This window comes from Amblyraja radiata, chromosome 26 (assembly GCF_010909765.2).
Source record: "Amblyraja radiata isolate CabotCenter1 chromosome 26, sAmbRad1.1.pri, whole genome shotgun sequence".
NCBI lineage: Eukaryota > Metazoa > Chordata > Chondrichthyes > Rajiformes > Rajidae > Amblyraja > Amblyraja radiata.
This window is the reverse complement of record NC_045981.1, coordinates 8,484,167-8,506,430: the sequence shown is the minus strand read 5'-3', so window position 1 is coordinate 8,506,430 and position 22,264 is coordinate 8,484,167. Positions and strand designations below refer to the sequence as shown.

The window sequence follows — 22,264 nt, the reverse complement described above, 5'->3', positions numbered from 1 at the left end:
CTGGCTGGTGTGGGCAAGTTGGACCGAAGGGCCCGTTTCCACACTGTATCACTCTATAACTCTTTGCCTTGATTGTACAAGGGAAGAAGCTTAAATTTTGTTTTTGCCTATTAAGTTTTTTTTTTAAACTTTTTGCTGTTTATTATGCATGTGTCGACTGAGTACTATGTTTACATATGTGTGATGATGCTGTAACTAATACTGTCATCAATTGATACAGTGTGGAAACAGGCCCTTCAGCCCAACATGCCCACAACATGTCCCAGCTTGCATTTGGACAATATCCCTCCAAACCTGTCCTATCCATGTACTTGTCTAACTGTGTCTTAAATGTTGGAATAGTCCCAGCCTCAACTACTTCCTCTGGCAGCTTGTTCCATTCACACTCCATCCTTTGTGTGAAAAAGTTACCCTTTAGATTCCTATCACCTTAAACCTATATCATCTGGTCCTCGATTCACCTGCTCTGGGCAAGAGACTCTGTACATCTACCTGATCTATTCCACTCATGATTTTATACACCTCTATAAGATCACCCCTCGTCCTCCTGCGCTCCAGGGAATAGAGTCCCAGCCTACTCAAGCTCTCTCTATAGCTCAGACCCTCTAGTCCTGGCAACATCCTCGTAAATCTTCTCTGCACCCTTTCCAGCTTGACAACATCTTTCCTATAACATGGTGCCCAGAACTGAACTAAATGAGGTCTCACCAACGGCTTATACAACTGCAACATGACCTCCCAACTTCTATACTCAACCTCCCAACTTCTATACTCAATTTCATTTAATTGTAAGAATTTCATTGTTCTGTTTTGGGACATATGATAATAAAACACTCTTGACTTCAACCTATTTTGCCTTTATATTATAGTTCAGTCCAAGAATCTGAGACCCCCAGAGGAACACCTGAAGCCGGAGAATGTATCGCAGCTGCAGGCGAACTCCTTCAACTACAATGTGCTTCAGCACCTTGGCCAGTTCCCCCCGCTCCTGTCTAACAGCCAGATCGCAGAGTCCGGCAGCCAGCAGAAAGCAAGTGGAACCAAACCAGTCATGTCGTACGCCAATGCATTGCGAGCTCCGCCAAAGCCTAAACCTCCTCCAGAGCCTGCGAAGAAAAACGGCGACCCTCTATCTTTGTTTCAGGAACTCAGCATAGGTAGTTCATCAGGTAGCAATGGGTATTACTCTTACTTTAAATAAAGCAAAATGGTTCCTTTTTAGATTTTAAAATGAGTCAGAACAGTGAGGAATATAGTTTATTAAAAATATTTCGCAACTTCTCCGACAAAACTTCCTGGATTTTTTTTTTTTTGTGTTTTGTTTCATTTTGACAGAAGGGTCTCATCCTGTGTATATTTTACATTACTTTACGTACTTTGTAGTTGATCATAGATTCCTAAATTCAAGATTTCTTTAAAAAAAAAAAAAAAAAAATCTTTGATATGCATAGGTAAATCTTGTAACAGCTGAGAAAAAAATGGAAAAAAAAGTTTTTAAGCAGAGCATTAATTTTCGAGTCACTTTTTAAGAATACTTCGCTGACATATAGTAGCATACAATGCTGGGATTCTGTACTAGAAGTGGCCAGCTTACCATGAGGAAGAGATCTACAAAATGTTTCATTTCAAGCAAAGTTTCTTAAAAAATGTTAAATGCATTCTGAAATGTTTTGATCAACAAAGATTTTACTCTGTGTAAAGTGTTATTGTAAACAAACTGCTTTTAACTTAAAAATAGGATATATATTTGCATAAACATACACACATGTATATTAAAATTCAGTTTAGACACAAAGCTTTTACTTTTTAAAAAAAATGGCAGAAATCACTGCAGAAGACGTAAGCACACCTTCATCACATGCTCTGCTTTTTATTTTTGTTTTCTGGGTCAAGCTGACAGCTTTACTTCTTGTTTCACTGTTAATTTGATAGATTTTTTTTTTTTAAACGAATCATGAAGATTAAATCTAGATATGCTGGTGCTTAGTAGATTATTAACTTTAAAAAAAAAAGTGTGAATTTAGTTTAAAGAAAAAAGAACTTGTTTGGTTTCACTATGCATGTGTAAATGTTTTTAAATCTGGCTTTTTTTTCTTTGAAGGAATGCACAATAGTGTAGAACTTCATAGCTTTTTTTGTAGTTTTAATTTTGGTACATTATTTGATGTTTACATTAAAATGTGATGACATACATGAAATTCTAATATTCTAATTTTTTGTTTTTAAGGAAATACAATTACAGAGTGACATCACTTTCTCCATATTTCTGTTTAAAACATTTCCCCTCCTGTCCCCACACGCAGAAAAGGATTAAGTATTGCTCTCAGCATTTATCCAGCTAGCAATGAGCATAAGCTACTTCAATGTTCCTCTGTGCTTTTAACCTTATAAACACATTCATAAGTTTTGGGTAATTACAGTTTTACTGAACTGGTTATCTTCAGAAATGTATCTGTCCTGATTAGTGTTGGGTGGCATTTTTTATTCAGGTGTTTCTCTCCTCCTTTTCTTCCCATCGACCCCTTTCTCCAACTTCTAAAGTTTTGATTTGTTACTCTGGGCATTGCAATAGCTGCTGCAGTCAGGAAATGTGTAACACTTTCCATCTGCTTTTATTTTCTTTTGTTCAGTATTAAAATATTTAAATTGTATTTCATTGTCCGTCTGCCTTTTTCTGTGGAATTGCTGGAGGCACGGAACACATGTTTGCTCACAGCTGTCTACATTTCTCAATACAGGGCATCAAATTCCATCCTGCAGGATATACTTCATTGGTTGCATGTTTAATGTTGCGTGTGCTCTTCAATTACACTTAGTTTCCATATAATGAACTTTTCTATAGAAAAAACAATGGTATATAGGTAGTCATGTCTTAGATCATATCACACTAATTGCAATTAAATAGGATATTTAATGGTAATGTGCCTCAGACTACTTCAGAGATACTGCCAAACACAGTGGAGTGACAGGTGACTTTTAAGATGCATTGTAGAGAAAAAAAATGAGTGGCGTTTGATACCCTAAAAGTCACATTGACCACTTTATATGAAAAAACAATTTGTGTTTCATTTGGCTCCTGTTCAATATTCTTAAGATTCTATAGTGCAAGTTTTCTTTATACCGTCTCTAATTGGGTTGCCTGTTCATTTCCATGCTGAAAACTAACCAAGATTCTCCAGTCATTTTTCAAATCACCAACCCCTGACACTGGAGATGTGTCTTGTGCCTCTTCACTGGATCTAGAACTTAAATGCCTTAGAACTTAGAAACAAGGAACTGAAGATGCTGGTTAAAACACAAAGGGACATAAAGTGCTGGAGTAACTCAGCTGGTCAGGCAGCGTCTCTGGCGAACATGGATAAGGTGATATTTAGGGTCGAGACCCTTCGGACGCTGAACTGTTGAGTCTGAAGCAGGCTGACATGTCAGCTATTCATGTTCTCCAGAGATGCAGCCTGACCTGCGAAGTTACTCCAGCATTTTGTGTCATTTTATAAGTTAAAACGAAACGACGAGGAAGGGAGCAACACTCACGATGCCATCTGAACTAGGCAGAGTTTGATCGGAATCTTACACCACAACTGGTTTAATGTGCAATTAATCTGACATTGTCAAAGTCTTTAAATGATCCTGGTCAGGCCACAACTGCATTAATGCATCCAATTCTGACCACAACACTTTAGAATGGGAAACACAAGGAACTGAGAGGTTTTACTCACCTTTGTTTTGAGTTTAAAAAAAACAAAGTGCGGTAGGAAACGGGTGAACTGAGACAAAGAGAGATTTCTACATGTGGAGTGTGGTGAATTTTTTCAATTCTCCATTTGGAGAGTAGTGGTGGCTCAATCAAAGTGTTTCTTGAAAGCAGCTTGACAGATTTCCAGGTGTTATGGTGATAGAGCTGAAAAATGGTGCTGTTAGCTCAGCCGTGATCTTAATGAACAGCAAAGCTGACTGGAAATGCTGGATAATTAGGTCTTAAAGTATTTTAAATGCGTTACAATGCTGCTGTGCACCAGATGATTGACAATCTATTCTCTAAAATTTTAAAGTAAATTTCTGCTCTTGAAATGGGGTTGTTCAGATGCTGAAAAAGGCAACAGGTAAAATATGGTAATTTGAACATTTCCAATATTATTGATTAAACAATACCATATATCAATTTTGGGTGGCACAGTTGGTAGAGCCGCTGCCTCACAGTGCCAGAAACCCTGGTTCAATCCTCACCTGGGGTGCTGTCTGTGTGGAGTTTGCATATTCTCCCTGTGACTGTGGTTTCCTCTGGGTGCTCCGGTTTCCCCCCATATCCCAAAGACATGTGTTTGTAGGCTAATTGGCTTTGTAAATTACCCCTAGTGAGTCGGGAGTAGATTCCAAAGTGGGACAACATAGAACTAATGTGAATGGTTGGGTGGACGGTGGGCTGAAGGGCCTGTTCCTATGCTGTATCTTTCAATCAACCTCTTGCAATTTGGTTTTAAGATACTGGGGTAGTCAACTGGTAAAATGTAGACACAAAATGCTGGAGTAACTCAGCGGCTCAGACAGCATCTCTGGGGAAAAGGAACATGTGACGTTTAGGGTCGAGACCCTTCTCCAGCCTGAAGAAAGGGCTCGATCTGAAACGTCACCTATTCTTTTTCTCCAGAGATGCTGCCTGTCATGCTGAGTTACAACATAATTTTATGTCTACCTTCCTACACAACCTCTTGAAATTGGGTTTTTTGGTACTGGAGTATTGAACATTTGATACTGGAGTATTCAATTGCACTTGCCTTGAATTTTCTTTCCATCAAACAACTCCTTAAAATAAAATTCTAATTTATGGTCGAAAAGGGTTCATGCACTTGAGCTTGCGCTGGAACCGGAGGCGGGAAGAAGCTCGTGGCGGGAACTGCCGCCGGCTTGGTGCGCATGCGCATGTGAGAGTGGGCGATGGGTTGTCCGCTCCGCGCGACGTCGGGCGTCGAGTGAACGAAGGTCGCAGCTCCCGTGAGGAAAACTGAGTCCTCTTACGTTCAACAACGCCGGGAAGTGACTTTTCAACATGAATTAATGTCTGGTTAAGTAGTACTTAAATGTCTCGGTGGAAGGCAGTGTGGTGTTTGTGGCGCTGAGACCCGAGGCCCGCCAGCTCTCCGCGGCCCCGACCCGACCCTCAGGCGGGGCGGCGAGGCGAGTCCGGGCCAACGCGGCTCCCACGGCATCGCCGTCGGTTGGGCCTGGTTTTATGATGGAGATCGCCACTCTCTCAGCCTCTGTCACTCGTCCTGAATCCGTGGCGCAGGAGAACATGGAAATACGACGTTTCGGGTCGGGACCTTTCTTCAGACTGATTCAGGACTGTATTGTCGTGACATGCCCTGACATACAGTAAAATACTTTGCATTTGACTCTAATTCTCTACATGCGCAATCAAGCCATAAACAAATATAGCAGCAGTATAATAGTAGTATAAAGAGAACAATACCAGAGAGAAGGATGTAGTTTTTTTTAAGTGCACTGGTCACAATGAGGTAGTTTGGAAGAATAGGAATACACCTTTAGGCTTTGGAAGATTGTTATGGTAGAACCATCCAGAACCTTGATAACAAAGGGGAGGAAACAGTTCCAGAATCTTGCGGTGCACGCTTTCAAGCTTCTGTATCTTCTGCTAGACCGGAGCGGGAATAGAAGGAATGACCAATCTTTGATTATGTTGGCTGCTTTTCCCTGGCAGCATCAAATATAGATGGAGAATGATGGGGAGTCTGGTCTATGTGATGGACTGGCCTGCATCTACGGGAAACATGGGTAGACCACGTTTTTGGACTGGACCCTTCTTCGGTCTAGAGTCTAGAAAGGTCCCAACCTGAAACGTCAGCTGTCCATCCCATCCAGAGATGCTGCCTAATCTGCTGAGTTACTCCAGCACTTTGTGTCTTTTATGGGCAGTGCCTGAGTAAAAATGGAACACCTGCCACCTCATGACCCTCCCTACCTCCCAGGGACACTCCGGGATTACTCCGGGTAAGTACTGATCTCACTCATACACCAACATTTTAGTTGCTTAAAAAAAATGCACACTTATAATTCATTGTGTTTGAATTTGTGTTCATTTATTTACATGTTTAATGCAAGGAATAACAAATAAAGAAACATTTTTCCCCCCAAATTACTATACACAAGTATTGTAGAAGATTAAGTTAAGACAGAAGGACAATCAAAGAATGGAGAACATAAAGACTACCCTCTGACAGTTACGATATAATACAATCATCACACATTTTAATACATGCATTAAGTTTAAATTTCTGGCAATGGCATGCTGCCGATTAGCTTGCACACCTGCTGCATAACACACAATAATTGTTGTGATAGCGATATAAGCTTTATGAATTATTCAAATTTTGAATCGCCCATTGCGCAGAGGTGGTCACTGCTCAGTGTTCCAGTGACAGTTGCAGGAGATGGTATCTTTTGACATGGTCACGCATCATACTGACCAGAAAATTCCCAGATTTTATTGGGATCTTTTTGTTTCAATAAGATGAACCTCCACAGCCTTTTGTGATAAGAAAACCCTCTCATTCCTGGGTTAAATATCCTGCCTGTACATAGTCCTGACTTTAGACGTGAAGGGCAGTCGGGCAAAATGCCAGCATACCACGGGAAAAGTTTGCACGACTATGAGGAAGAGTTCAGCTGAAATTAATGAAATGGATGAACCACCACAATTGTTCATCCCTGTCTGGCGTAAAAATAAAACAGGGAAGTCGGCTCAACCGTGGCTAACGAGGGAAATCAAGGATAGTGTTAAATCCAAGGAAGAGGCATATAAATTGGCCAGAGGAAGCGGCAAACCGGAGGACTTGGAGAAATTTAAAATTCAACAGAGGACAAAGGGGTTAATTAAGAAAGGGAAAATAGAGCATGAAAGAAAGCTTGCGGTGAATATAAAAACTGACTGAAAGCTTCTTTAGATTTGTGAAAAGGAAAAGATTAGTGAAGACAAATGTAGGTCCCTTGCAGTCAGAAACAGCTGTATTTATTATAATGGGAAACAAGGAACTAGCAGACTAGTTAAGCAAGTACTTTGGTTCTGTCTTCACTCAGGAAGACCCAAACAATCTCCCAGAAATACGAGGGGACCGAGGATCTAGCGTGATGGAGGAACTGAAGGAAATTCACATTAGTCATGAAATGCTGTTGGGAAAACAGGAAATTATAGACCAGTTAGCCTGACATAGGTAGTGGGGAAGATGCTTGATTATGAAAGATGTAATAGCAGCGCATTTGGAAAGCAGTGACAGGATCGATCAACGTCAGCATGGATTTATGAAGAGGAAATCATGCTTGACTAATCTGGAATTTTTTGAGGATGTAACAAGTAGAATGGGTGTGGGAGCCAGTGGATGTGGTGTATCTGGACTTTCAAAAAGCCTTTGCCAAGGTCCCACATAAGAGATTAGTGCAAAATTAGAGCACATGGTATTGGGGGTAAGATATTGATATGGATAGAGAACTGGTTGGCGTAGGGGAGGTAAACAGTAGGAATTAATGGGTCCTTTTCAGAATGGCAGTCAGTGACTAGTGGGGTGCCGCAAGGCTCAGTGCTGGGACCCCAGTTATTTACAATATAAATTAACGATTTAGACAAAGGAATTAAATGTAACATCTCCAAGTTTACGGATGGCACAAAGCTGGTTGCAGTGTGAGCTGCGAGGAGGATGCTGTGAGGCTGCAGGGTGACTTGGTTCGGTGGGTGGCCAGAAGCATGGCAGATGCAGTATAATGTGGATAAATGTGAGGTTATCCACTTTGGTGGCAAGAACAAGAAGGCTGATTATTTTCTGAATGGTGTCAGATTAGGAAAAGGGGAGGTGCAACGAGACCTGGGTGGCCTTGTACATCAATCACTGAAAGTAAGCATGCAGGTACAGCAGGCAGTGAAGAAAGCTAATGGCATGTTGGCCTTCGTAGCGAGAGGATTTGATAATAGGAGCAAAGTGGTCCTATTGCAGTTGTACAGGGCCCTGGCGAGACTGCACCTTGAGTATTGTGTACAGTTTTGGTCTCCTAATTTGAGGAAGGACATTCTTGCTATTGAGGGACTGCAGCATAAGTTCACCAGGGTACTTCATGGGCTGGCGGGACTGACATATGATGAAAGAATGGATCACTAGGCTTATATTCACTGGAATTTAGGATGAAAGAGGATCTTATAAAAACATAACATTCTTAAGGGATTGGACAGGCTAGATGCAGGAAAAATGTCGGGGGAGTCCAGAACCAGGGATCACAGTTTAAATATAAGGGGTAGGCCATTTAGGACTGAGATGAGGAAAAACCTTTTCAGCCAGAGAGTTGTGAATCTGTGGACTTCTCTGCCACCGAAGGCAATGGTGGCCAATGCACTGGATGTATTCGAGAGAGAGTTAGATATAGCTCTTTGGGCTAATGGAATCAAGGGATATGGGGACAAAGCAGGAACAGGGTACAGATTCTGGATGATCAGCCATGAACATATTGAATGGTGGTGCTGGCTCGAAGGGCCGAATGGCCTACTCCTACACCTATTTTCTATGTTTCTATTTTTTCTATGAAAGGGCTATGTTTAAATTATTAAAGACATTTGTGGCTTAGCAAAATATGGACCTTAGCTAATGGATTTTGATTTGAATGTTTTTGGTCTAGCAATCATTCACTTATGTGAATCAATAAATAATTTCTTCATTATGACTGAACCGAAACAGTTCCTTTTTAATTTCCATTTTGTCTTAAATTTAGTTTTTATCTTTCTAGTGTCTTTGTTCTCTTGCACTCCAGCCGATATGATGTACCCTAGTGTGGTTAGATTGAGAAAAGGAGAAATGTCTTCAGAGGTTGGTGAATCTGGAATTTTCATACCACTTAGCACTGTAGAGGCCAAATTACTGAATATATTTAAGAAGTTGAATAACTTTCTTGATGCAAATAGACGATCGGACATTTTTGAAAGGTCAAACAAGTTCAAAGGGCTTAATGGCGTACGTTTGCTATTATTTTCTATATTTCTTGCACAACTTGAATACTTTTGCGTGGAGAATACAGAACACGAGTAGGAAGAGGAGCAAGCCCACAAATCATTCATCATTCAAACTGGATCTGATGTGATCTGTGCCATTTACTTGTCTAAGCCAGAGGAACACCATTGGTGGTTCAATATGTTTATACAAAGAACCAGACATGCAGAGAAAATGCATCAATTCAAAGAACAGTGAAATTCTAAAACATTGTCACCAATTGGGAGAAAAACTATCTACCAAACCCCAATGTAAAAGTAATGCTGCAATATGAAATAATCTATTTACTTGGTGATTATAAAAGGAACAAGCATGATGTTTTTTATTTACGTTTCACTCTGGTGCGTTGGATTATTGCAGTTAATTTCACAAATCGGGCAATTAAAAGTATCAACTCAGTACACTGAGCAGAGTGAACCTTTATGGTGCGGTTGAGCACTTTATGATTTGCAATTGAATCTTTTTTTAAATAGGTTTAGCAATGCTTCTCGTCGAGAATATATTGTGAAAATGCACAGATGTTCCAAAGTACAATTGTAAAATGGATATTTATGCTAATCGAACAAATCCTGCAGAAAATTGTTTTGGAACCTGGAGGAGTATGAGAGTTAAATTATAAGGGAAATTAGATGATGTGTAGATCTTCACTTGTTGATCTTTAAAGCCATTCGGGTGAGTTGTTGAAGGCTTGGATAGTTGTCTGCAGTTGTGAGAACCTAATCTGCTTAAATAGACAATAGGTGCGAGAGGAGGCCATTCGGCCCTTCGAGCCAGCACCGCCATGCAATGTGATCATGGCTGATCATCCCCAATCAGTACCCCGTTCCTGCCTTCTCCCCATATCCCCTGACTCCGCTATCTTTAAGAGCCCTATCTAGCTCTCTCTTGAAAGTATCCAGAGAACCGGCCTCCACCGCCTTCCGAGGCAGAGAATTCCAACGTCTCTCTGTGAAATGACCCCTTCTTCCCATTTACAGTTGTGAATCAAACAATCAACATTCAGAGTGAACCACTGAGAACTTAAATGGACAGTCTCCTGTCAAACAGTACAAGCCACCACAAAAGTCATTGTAACTCCCAACCCCTAAAGATGCATCACCAATGCGTGTGTATATTAGCGTTCACATTTGGAGAAACTCTTCCAAGTCTTTGATAATGCATTAAATAAACTAAACATTTGCATAAGCCACCTGAAGGTTTAGGCTTTAACTAACCTAGCAAATTAACCTCCCAACAATAAACTGGTTTCATTTTGGATTCAAGCTATCTTAATGTTCATTTATAAAAGGAAAATACTGTAGATAGCAGAAAACGGAAATAAAAAATATAAATTGAAAAAGCTGAAAATGCTCAGGAAGTCAGATTGGCTGGATGGCTGACCTGATTATTTTCAGTTTCCTGTTCTTGTTTTTTGTTTAATACGTAGGCTGTTAATCAGATGTATATAATGTAAAACACTTTTTTTTTTAGAAATAAGCTTTAATATCAAGATCCCCTTTAAACTTCATCACCATCTTCACCAGAATATCGGACCCTAATCCCTGCCTGTAAACTCATTGTAACAAAGTGTTGGTATTCCTCTGCTTTTTCAGTGCTCCGGAGGTGCATCCATGCATGTTTCCCATGGGTTTTGGGGCATGCGTGGCAGAGAGATCAGGAGAAGGGTAATCCCACCGAGGAAGAGAATAACAAAGGCGGCACAGGCACAGGCAAAGGACCAGGAATATTCATATTGGATCCAAATAGTCTCCTTGCTGTCTATCATCCGTTTCACTGACTGCCGCATGACCTCCACAGAGATTATAATACAAAGACCTGAAATGAAGTCAGATGGAGAGAGTCATTAGCAATTCAGACACCAAGCACAATCTTAATTATCACCCCAACATTCACTACAAAATAGTTTGTAGACAAAAATGCTGGAGAAACTCAGCGGGTGAGGCAGCATCTATGGAGCGACGGAAATAGGCAACCTTTCGGGTCGCGACCCTTCTTCAGACTGATGTGAGGGTGGTGGGGGGGAGCTTCACCATCCCTCCCTCTGGTACTACATTTATCAGATTACACCATTTGCACCCTTTTGCCTTCTCCATTTATCATTTCCAACCTTAGTTACTGTCTCCACACTTTTCTCTGCCATTGAATAATCAATCCCTCCTTACTTGAATCCACCTATCACTGTCCAACCCTTGTCCCACCCCTTCCTCTTATTTCTGTCTACCAGCTGTCTACCTCTATTCCATTAGTTTGTAGAAGGGTCCAAAACCCAAAATGTTTACTACCCATTTCTCTCCACAGATGCTGCTTGACCCACTGAGTTCCTCCAGCAGTTTCATTTTTGATCATGTTTCCACTTATCAATCCGTTGTGTCTCTTCTTGTCCCCCTTGTTCAATTTATAACAAGTACCACCTAAATAAAATTATCTGGAGACAAAAGACTGCGGATAATGGAATCTGGACCAAACAAAAACTGCTTGATAGCCCTGTCCCACGGTACGATTTCATTCCAAGAGCTCTCCCGAGTTTAAAAAAAAATCAAACTCGTGGTAAGCACGGAGAATGAACGTAGCGGGTACGTCGGGGCTCGGGGACGTCTCTTAGTGGCCCGTAACACTAACGGCAGGTACTCGGGAAGATTCGCTAACGGCAGGTAAGCACGGGAAGACTCGTGAAGATTTTTCAACATGTTGAGAAACATGATTTTTCAACATGCTGAAAAATCTTCACGAGAGCCCCGAGTACCGACGAGTGGCCATTACGGTAAACATCCGAGTTCGAATCAGGGCAAACTTGGGAGATCTCTTGGAATGAACTCGTGCCGTGGGAACTCAAGGAACTCAAGTCAAGTCAAGTCAAGAGATTTTATTGTCATGTCTCCCAGATAGGTCAATGAAATTCTTGCTTGTCAGGCTGGATCTGTGATGGGGAGGCTGGTGCCTGACATGCTGAGTTCAAGTTCAAGTTCGCATTTATTGTCACTTAACCAACTAAAGTACAGTGAAATTGGAGTTACCATACAGCCATACTAAGTGAAAAGCAACAATGCAGCCACATAAAATTAAATTTAACATAAACATCCACCACAGTGGAATCCATATTCCTCATTGTGATGGAAGGCAATAAAGTTCAGTCATCTTCCTCCTTTGTTCACCCATGGTCGGGGCCTTTGAACCATCCGCACTTGCCGCTGCCGAAGGTCCGATGTTCAAGCCCTCGCATCGGGATGATTGAAACTCCGACGTCGGGATGGATCGGAACACTCCACAGCATGGAGCTCCCGAGTCGGGCCTCATTAAAAGTCCACAGGCCCCGCGGTCGGAGCTCCGCTGGCGACCCTCGGCAAAGGATCGCAGCTCCTGATGTTAAAGTCCGCGCCAAGCCCGCGGCTTGAAGCTCCGGGCCGGTCCCCAGGAAAGGCCGCACCACCTCACGTTGTAGGCCGCAGAGGGGAGCGGAGATGCAACACAGAGAAAAATCGCATCTCCGTTGAGGTAAGTGGCTGAAAAAAGTTTCCCCCGATCCCCTCCCACCCCCACATAAAACATACCAAGAAACATACATTTAAGACAAACTTAAAATAATAAAAACAGAGAAGGGACGGGACAGACTGTTGGCGAGGCAGCCATTACGGGGGCCACTCGGTGGTCAATTTCTGAAGCATTTTGGTTTTTGGTCGTAAAATCATCTGTCCCAGCAACTCAGCCATCGCCACAGGTGAACAAAATAGTTCAAGTTCGTTCAAGTTCACATTGTCACATGCACCAATCAAGGTACAGTGATATTTGAGTTACCATACAGCCATACAAGTTAAAAAAAGCGCAATACACAATAATTTTAACATAAACAGCGGAATCAACATTCCTCACTGTGATGGAAGGCAATAAAGTTCAGTCATCTTACTCCTTTGCTCACCAGTAGTGGTCAGGGCCTTGAACCCTCAGCACTTCCTCTGCCGACAGCCCGATGTTAAAGCCCTCTCGTCGGGATGATGGAGACTCCAGCGTCGGGACGGAACGGAAACACTCCGCGGCATGGAGCTCCCGAGTCGGCCTTTTCTTACCGGAGACCGCGGCTTCACGGTGTAAAAGTCCACAAGCCCCGCGGTTGGAGCACTTCCACAGAGGTCCTCGGCAAAGGATCGCAGCTCCGCGATGGTAAGTCCGCACCGTGCTTGCGGCTCCAGGCCAGTCTCCAGGAAAGGCCGCACCAATCCAGTTGTTCGGCCGCGGGGAGGGGACGGAGAATGGACACGGAGAAAGATCACATCTCCGTCAAGTGACTGAAAACGATTCCCCCCCTCACCCGCCACATAAAAACATACCGAGAAACATTAAAACATACATTTTAGACACACTAAAAATAACAAAAAAGTCAACATAACACACAGGCTGCTGGTGAGGCTGCCATCTCGGCGCCACCCGATGTCTCTAATGGAAAAATTTCACCCAGTTGGTGAGGAACCACTCACCAATGACTGATAGTCTCTCTGAGGCAGGATCTTAGTTTAGAGATACAGTGAGGAAACAGCCCACCGAGTCTGTGCCGACCAGCAATCCCCGTACACTAGCACAATCTTACACTCGGGACAATTTACAATTTTTACCAAAGCCAATTAACCTACACACCTGTACGTCTTTGGAGGGTGGGAGGAAACCGGAGTACCCAGGCAAAGCCCACGCGGTCACAGGGAGAAAGTACAAACTCCGTACGAACAGCACCTGTGGTCAGGATCGCACCCGGGTCTCTGGTGCTGGAAGGCTGCAACTCTAACACTGCGCCAAATGCCACCCTAAATGATATCAGCATCGCCCTTGGTACAGCATGACATTCTCCAGGGAGAGCATCGACTTGTCCATGCTCATTTCGGAATTTCTTGTAAACTGCTGGCAGTGCAAGGCAATAATGGCCCAGCAGATACGACAAGCCAATTAGGACTAAACTGAACACACCCTGCATACCACACAAAAGACTGAGAAAAAAATAAAGTGTTAAGAAGCAGCTTTGAATTGGTTAGGTAATGTCAAATCAGGGGCAAAAAGCATGAATTAAAAGATGGGGAGAAAAAAGTAAAGAAAAAAACTTGGCATTTTCAATTCCAAGAACAATTAATAGTTGAAGGAACAAAGCTCCGCCCTTCTATTCGCGTTTTGAGCTGCGAGGTTGATTAATGCTATCAACAATTACCATTGCATTAATTCTGCTAATCACCAGACTTTATCTATGTTTAATGTGCAACTGCAGCAATTTCATCAAATCAACATGAGATTAAGGATGATATGTCCTTTTCACAGCTTTAGCAACAGTGGCATAAATTTGTCAACTACCAACAACCATTTGCAATTCATAGAATAATCTATTTCTCACCAAAAGCTGCAGTTTGCTTGTTAATAATTGCGACTGGTATTCACACATGGGGTTTTCAGCAAATGTTGACACATACGTTTTCCTGGTTCCTCTTATTTGGTAGTATTCTTTCTATCTTGTTTCAGAACAGTTGTGAAGTCTGCTGCTTGTTTGAGTATTAATCTTAAAAGCAACTTACAATAAAAATAAATTGGCTCATAAGTGGCGATGTTGCTGTTAACCACCTGATCACACCGCAGAACGGGACGCACCTGAAAAGATGAAGAACATGCCAGCCGGTTTCAAGAAATAATCCAATTTCTTGCTGAAGGATAGGAGGGTGCAGAATGTGCCTAGTATCATAAACCCCACACTGATGATGGCTATTGCTGCTGCCGAAATGCTGTATTCTGTGGGAAAAAAACAATGAGCAGAAAAGCTGAAGGTTATTTCAACTGAAGTTTGTTGGGTGGTTCACATGCTCTGCTAAACTTGATATTGATACTGGGATGCCAAACATTATGCAGAGGGAGCAATGGTCTGTTTTAAATCTCCTTCAATTGTAACCACCGTACATTTATATTTGCGCAAATAAAGATTTGCATTTGTCTTTCACATCCATAAGCATTTTAGGAAATTGTTTAACTTTTGTAATGTGTGGTTCCTGTAAATAGGAAATACAGAAGCAGATTTCTGTATGTATAACGTGTTAGACTTATTTTCAAAGCAAATAAATGATCGACTGCGGTAATGTAATTCACATGAAATACCCGTTGTGGCACTTCATACAGACCAGAGCATCTGTGTTTTTGACTCTTGGTTTATGCTCAGGAGCACGACCCTCGGCTAACTGTTCTGAACTCTTGCTGAAAGTCATTGAACTACACCCATTGAGCCAACTAAAAGTGCTCGAGGTGACAATGTATCATGGAGTCAGTTTGGATTGTGAGGTCATAAGTGATAGGAGTAGAATTGGGCCATTCGGCCCATCAAGTCTACTCTGCCATTTAATCATGGCTGATCTATCTCTCCCTACTAACTCCATTGAACCCCTCCAATCTGGCTTTCGCCCCCTCCATAGCACAGAAACTGCTCTCCTCAAAGTCCTCAACGACCTCCTCACCACTGCTGACACTGGTTCCCTCAACATCCTCATCCTCCTCGACCTGAGCGCAGCCTTCGATACAGTGAACCATAACATCCTGCTCACCAGACTCAAAGACCTCGGCATTGAAGGCTCTGCACTCAGCTGGCTCCGTTCCTACCTTTCCAACAGATCCCACTTCATCTCTCTCCACAACCACACCTCTGCTACAGCCACAGTCACTCAAGGCGTTCCCCAAGGCTCCGTACTCGGCCCCCTCCTCTTCATCATCTACATCCTCCCCCTTGGTCAGATACTCCGCCACTTCAACCTGGACTTCCACTGTTACGCCGATGACACCCAGATCTACCTCGGCACCAAATCCCCCCACAACTCCCCACTCTCCCATATCAACTCCTATTTGTCAGCTATAAAAACCTGGATGCAACATAACTTCCTCAAACTCAACAGCGATAAGACAGAATTCCTCCTCATAGGCTCCAAAGCCACACTCAGCAAAATCAATAACCCCACTCTCACTATCGACGGCACCACTGTCTCCCCATCTCCCAAGGCCCGCAACCTTGGCGTGATCTTTGATTCCACCCTCTCCCTTGAGCCTCACATCCGCCATGTCATTAAAACCTTCTTTCATCTCCGCAACATCGCCAAGCTCAGACCCTCTCTCACACCTCCCGCTGCTGAAAGACTCATCCATGCCTTCATCTCCTCCCGGCTGGACTATTGCAACTCACTTCTCCTTGGCATCAGCTCCACCTACATCAACCCACTCCAACTGGTCCAGAAAGCAGCCGCCCGACTCATCACCCACACCAAATCCTGGCATCACATCACTCCAGTCCTCAAACAACTCCACTGGCTTCCCATCTCCCACCGGATCACCTACAAAATCCTGATCCTCACCTACAAAGCCCTCCACCATCTGGCCCCCCCATATCTCACTGACCTCCTCTCCCCCTACCAACCTTCACGGTCCCTCAGATCCACATCAGACGGTCTCCTCTCCATCCATAAGTCCAACCTCCGCAGTTTTGGGGACAGAGCCTTCTCCAGGGCAGCTCCCAGGCTCTGGAACTCCCTCCCCCAACTGATCCGCAATTCCGTGTCCCTCACCATCTTCCAGTCCCGCCTCAAGACCCATCTCTTCACCTCTGCCTATCCTTAGCCCCACGTCCCCCTCCCTTTTCATCTGTGCATTAATTGCCTCATATTGTGTTTTGTATTGTATTCTGTCTTTACTTTGTGTACTAGTCATGTCTCTACTATTTATTTCATTCCCCTTACATGTTTTTCCTCTACCTGCTAAATTTTTGTAAGGTGTCCTTGAGACTTGAAAGGCGCCCATAAATAAAATGTATTATTATTATTATTATTATTCTGCCTTCTCCCCATAACCTCTGACACCTGCACTACTCAAGAAGCTATCTCTGCCTTAAAAATATACACTGACTGCCTCCACAGCCTTCTGTGGCAAAGAATTCCACAGATTCACCACCCTCTGACTAAAGAGATTTCTCGTCATCTCCTTCCTAAAAGAACGTCTTTCAATTCTGAGGCTATGACCTCTAGTCCTAAACTCTCCCACTGGTGGAAACATCCTCTCCACATCCACTCTATCCAAGCCTTTCACTATTCTGTATGTTTCAATGAGGTCCTCCCTCATTCTTCTAAACTCCAGTGAGTATAGGCCCAATGCCGACAAACGCTCATCATAGGTTAACCTACTCATTCCTGGGATCATTCTTGTAGACCTCCTCTGGACCCTCTCCAGAGCCAGCACATCCTTCCTCAGTTATGATGCCCATACTTATGATGCCCAAAGTTTTTACTTTTTTGTGTTTTTTTTTCGTTTTGTCTAGTTAAGTGGTTGGTTTTTAGGTTGTGTTTGTGTGTGTGGGGGGGTGGGGGGTTGAAACGGGGTTGCTGTCTCTCCCTTCGGGGGAATGCGACTTTTTTGTCGTATCCCCCTTCTCTGCCTCCGTCTGCGCTGAGGCCTAATGGCAGAGCTGGCGACCTCGAGACTCCGGAGGCAGAGCCAGTCAGGACTTGCCCTGGGCTCGCTCCCGTGAGGGCGGTCCGGCTCGGGGCTGGAACGGCGCTCCCGTGAGGGGCTGTGACGCTCCCGTGAGGGCAGCCTGGCGCGGGGCTGAGACTCTCCCGTGAGGGGCTGTGGCGCTCCCATCGGGACGGCCCAGCCCAAGGGTGGAACGGCACTCCCGTCGGAGCGGCCCAGCTCGAGGGTGGAATGGCGTTCCGTCGGAGCGGCCCAGCTCGAGGGTGGAATGGCGCTCCCGTCGGAGCGGCCCAGCCCGAGGGTGGAATGGCGCTCCCGTCGGAGCGGCCCAGCTCGAGGGTGGAATGGCGCTCCCGTCGGAGCGGCCCAGCTCGAGGGTGGAATGGCGCTGCCGTCGGGGCGGCCCAGCTCGAGGGTGGAATGGCGCTGCCGTCGGGGCGGCCCAGCCCGAGGGTGGAATGGCGCTCCCGTCGGAGCGGCCCAGCTCGAGGGTGGAATGGCGCTCCCGTCGGAGCGGCCCAGCTCGAGGGAGGAACGGCACTCACGTGAGGCCGATCCGGCTAGGGGCTGGAACGGTGCTCCGGTGGCTGGGACGGCGTTCTGGCGGCGGTGACTTGAGTCCGGGGTTCAGCCGCGGGCCAGCGGCTGCGTCCGCTGGACTGGAGGGCGGCAGCTTCGACCACCCCGGGCCGCGGTGTTTGAGCCGGCCCGTTTGCGGGGTTCGGTGAGTCGCGGGACTGTTTGTACCATCGCCCGGTGGGGTATCGCCTCAGCGCAGAGGGAGAAGAGGAGGGAAGAGACTGCAGCCCTAAGATTTTTGCCTCCACCACAGTGAGGAGATGCTTGGAGGACTCACTGGTGGATGTTAATTTGTGTTTATTGTTGTATATAATTGTATTATTGTATGTATGACTGCAGGCACGAAATTTCGTTCAGACCATAAGGTCTGAATGACAATAAAGGTAATTCTAATTCTAATAATTGCTCACAATATTTCAAATTACCAGGGCCTTATAGAGCCTCAGCATTACATCCCTGTTTTTTATATACAAGCCTTGTTGAAATAAATGCTAGCATTGAGTTTGCTTTCTTTACTACCGATTCGACTTGCAGATTAACTTTTGTCGAATCCTGTACTAGCACTCCCAAGTCCCTTTGCACCTCCGATTTCTGGATTCTCTCCCCATTTAGAAAATAGTCTTTGCCTTTATTCCTACTACCAAAATGCATGACTCCACACTTTGCTACACTATATTCCATTTGCCTTTTCTCTGCCCACTCACTCAATCTGTCCAAGTCCTCTGCAGAGTCCCTGCTTTCTCTACACTAACTGCCCCTCGACCTATTTTCGTATCATCTGCAAATTTGGCCTCAATCCCCTTGTCCAAATCTGATCGAATGGGCAAGATAACCCATGAAAGTTATTACAATCGTATTGGTGTCTTCCTGCAGCCCCATCCCTGGAAAGGAATCGGTGTCTTTGGAACAGAAAAGGGAAAAACCTGGTAGAGGTACGGGGCAATCAAGCCTTCTCCATCTAGGAACACAGAATATAGGAATAGGAGAAGGCCAATCAGCCTATTATTCCTGTTAGCTCATTCATTGAAATCAGAGCTGATATTTGTTATAACACAATAAGCCCACTATCTTTCATAATAATGTGAAAGAAGGAACTGCAGATGCTGGTTTAAACCGAAAGTTTAACAAAAAGTTGGAGTAACTTAGTGGGACAGGAAGCATCTCTAGAGAGAAGGAATGGGTGATATTTCAGGTCGAGACCCTTTTTCAGACTGGTTAGGGATAAGGGAAACGAGATATATAGACGGTGATAGACAATAGGTGCAGGAGTATGCAATTCGGCCCTTCGAGCCAGCACTGCCATTCAATGTGATCATGGCTGATCATCCCCAATCAGTACCCCGTTCCTGCCTTCTCCCCATATCGCCTGACTCCGCTATTTTTTAAGAGCCCTATCTAGCTCTCTCTTGAAAGCATCCAGAGAACCTGCCTCCACCGCCTTCTGAGGCAGAGAAATCCACAGACTCACCACTCTGTGAGAAAAAGTGTTTCCTCGTCTCCGTTCTAAATGGCTTACTCCTTATTCTTAAACTGTGGCCCCAGGTTCTGGACTCCCCCAACATCGGGAACATGTTTCCTGCCTCTAGCGTGTCCAAGCCCTTAACAATCTTATACGTTTCAATGAGATATCCTCTTATCCTTCTAAACTCCAGAGTGTACAAGCCCAGCTGCTCCATTCTCTCAGCATATGACAGTCCCTCCATCCCGGGAATTAACCTTATAAACCTTCGCTGCACTCCCTCAATTGCAAGAATGTCCTTCCTCAAATTAGGGGATCAAAACTGCACACAATACTCCAGGTATGATGTGGAGAGATATAGAACAATGAATGAAAGATTTGCAAAAACGTTACAATGATACAGGAAACTGTTAAGCTCTTTGTAGGGTGAAAATGAGAAGCTAGTGCAATTTGGGTGGGGGAGGGATAGAGAAAGGGAATGCCGGGGCTACCTGAAGTGAGAGAAATCAATAATCATACCAACATAAGCTGCCCAAGCGAAATATGAGATGCTGTTTCTCCAATTTGCGTTTAGCCTAACTCTGACAATGGAGGAGACCGAGGACAGAAAGGTCTGTGTAGGAATGGGAAGGATAATTAAAGTGTCCAGCAACCGAGAGATCAGGTGTTCCGCAAAACGATCGCCCAGTCTGCGTTTGGTCCCGCATAAGAGTCCATATCTTGAACAACGGGTACAGTAGATGAGGTTGGAGATGCCAGTGAACCTCTGCCTAACCTGAAAGGACTGTCGCGGTCCCTGGACAGTCGAGGGAGGAAGTATAGCGACAGGTGCTAGATCTTCTGTGGTTGCTGGGGAGGGGGTGGTTTGGGTGGGAAGGGATGAGTTAACCAGGGAGTTGCAGAGGGAACGGTCTCTGCGGAAGGTGGAAAGGGGTGGAGATGGAAAAATGTGGCTAGTGGTGCGATCCCGTTGGAGTTGCCGGAAATTTAGTTTATTTTTTATAAATACTTTGATTGTCCAAAATCAATCTTTGATTTAAATCAGTTGTCAATTTCAAAAGAGAGTTCCAGATTTCTACTACTTTCTGTGTGTTTATGTTTCCAGATTTTCCTCCTGAAAAGCCTGGTTTGAATTTTTCAACCAAACTTCCTATTCCTAGGCTCCTCGGGTATGGAATATGGAGGGAAACCAATTCTGTTACTAATTCCCTCTATTACTTGAAAACTTATGATCTGGCGTTTTCTCTTTAACTCGAGAGGCAGACATTATCTTCTTTCCTGCTTCAATAATTATAAATTAATATTTAAAGATGTGTGCCATATATTATTACAATAATAAAGTGATTTTCCGGAAAAATATGTCAGCGGAATAAGTTTAAACTCAATCTTCAGCCAAGAGTTCAGCATCACTTACCCTTCTGAGTGGTAATTTGGAATACCTCTGCCTCTTCTCCTGAAGTGAAGTGCTTGAAATATGTGCAGTTGTATTCTAAATAAAGATAAAAGAACAGAAATTAGAGAGGAGTGGGCTTTGGGATTTAATTCTGGACCAGTTTATTTGGAAAAAGCACCATCTAATAGCAATGTTACAAAATTTTGAGATTTTAAAAATCAAGTCTGCAATTCATCCCATCAGATAAAGCATAAAAATAAGTTTAATTTGACACCTAATTCACTTTCATATCTCAAGTATTTAAAATGTTATGGCCATTTTCATACTCGGAAATTAGCATCTTGTTACCTATTGATTTTCTATGGAGATAACAAAAAAGCTGTGATCGTGAACAGTCAAAATCCCATAACTTTCTTAAAAATTAAGGGAACTGAATGAAATTTTCAGTTATCATAGATTGAAGCATGCTGAAACAAATATAAAATAATCTTACTTGGATGACCTGAAATTAAAGCATATAATTAGTTAGTTACCCAATTGTAGCTAATTCCAAACTTCAATTACTAGATCTAAACATCTATCTATTTCTTAATCAACGATTAACATTTTTAAATAGCCTAAGTGTGCAAATAATATTCACAAATAATTCACAATAAAACATGATTTTTAAATCTCATTTACATTAATTTATAGGCCAAATGGAAGGAATTTAGTGTTTAATTGCTGTAAATTAAAGTCCATTTAAATCAGCTTTCTAGTGGGATCCTGTGAACGCGCTGGTTTAGAACGTTCACATTGCGGTAGATTTGTGCCCCCAAATGCCCAGAAAAATACTGCGGGATATAATGGGCCCAAAATGAGCTACTCGCAATATTAAACTTTGCATAAAGGGATCTTAAGAAGCCCTTTTTAACGTAAAAATATACAGCCTACCTTCCGTTTTCCCCTGTATGAGATTCGGCGGTCGGGGGTTTAGAGGTTAATTTTTAAACTACTATAACAAGTAAGGAAAGCCCTTAAAACTAATAATAGCTCAAGCGAGGGAATCTTCCAGCGATTTTTCGTTAATAATCAACTAGGCTGAAAAACCGCGATTTGAACAGCCTAGGGAAAATCGCGTTTTAAACCCGCCCCCCTCTAAACGGCGCCAAAATCGCGCACACGGGCTGGGACAGATTTTCAGCGACGCTTCAGATAGGCTTTGCAACATACCTACATCTAACCTGTCCATTTCACTCATTCAGTGAATACAGTTGGGGTTTTTTTCTCTGCCATGGAATCTGCTCAACTCACCCAGAGTTTCTCATCAAAATGGAGGAAGAAGGA

At 43.6% G+C, this 22,264-nt stretch overlaps 2 protein-coding genes across 8 annotated transcripts in view; one reads left to right on the top strand and one right to left on the bottom strand.

The window, feature by feature from the left end:
- The window catches only part of helz (helicase with zinc finger), a 187,371-nt gene extending 184,720 nt beyond the window's left edge, over positions 1 to 2,651 (top strand). For 5 of the 7 annotated variants that reach the window (XM_033044149.1, XM_033044147.1, XM_033044146.1 and 2 more), the window contains one exon: positions 870 to 1,201. In XM_033044149.1, the coding sequence (XP_032900040.1) occupies positions 870 to 1,201 (332 nt within the window). Of the gene's footprint in view, positions 1 to 869 lie in introns of all 7 variants that reach the window. The other 2 variants (XM_033044145.1, XM_033044148.1) reach the window with 2 other exon arrangements.
- A 6,718-nt stretch (positions 2,652 to 9,369) lies between these two features.
- The window catches only part of cacng1 (calcium voltage-gated channel auxiliary subunit gamma 1), a 32,514-nt gene continuing 19,619 nt past the window's right edge, over positions 9,370 to 22,264 (bottom strand). The window contains exons 2-4 of the mRNA XM_033044150.1: positions 20,960 to 21,034; positions 14,661 to 14,798; positions 9,370 to 10,859 (exon numbers count right to left, since the gene is read on the bottom strand). Coding sequence (XP_032900041.1) covers positions 10,633 to 10,859; positions 14,661 to 14,798; positions 20,960 to 21,034 — 440 coding nt within the window. The 3' untranslated portion in view covers positions 9,370 to 10,632. The remainder of the gene's footprint in view (positions 10,860 to 14,660; positions 14,799 to 20,959; positions 21,035 to 22,264) is intronic.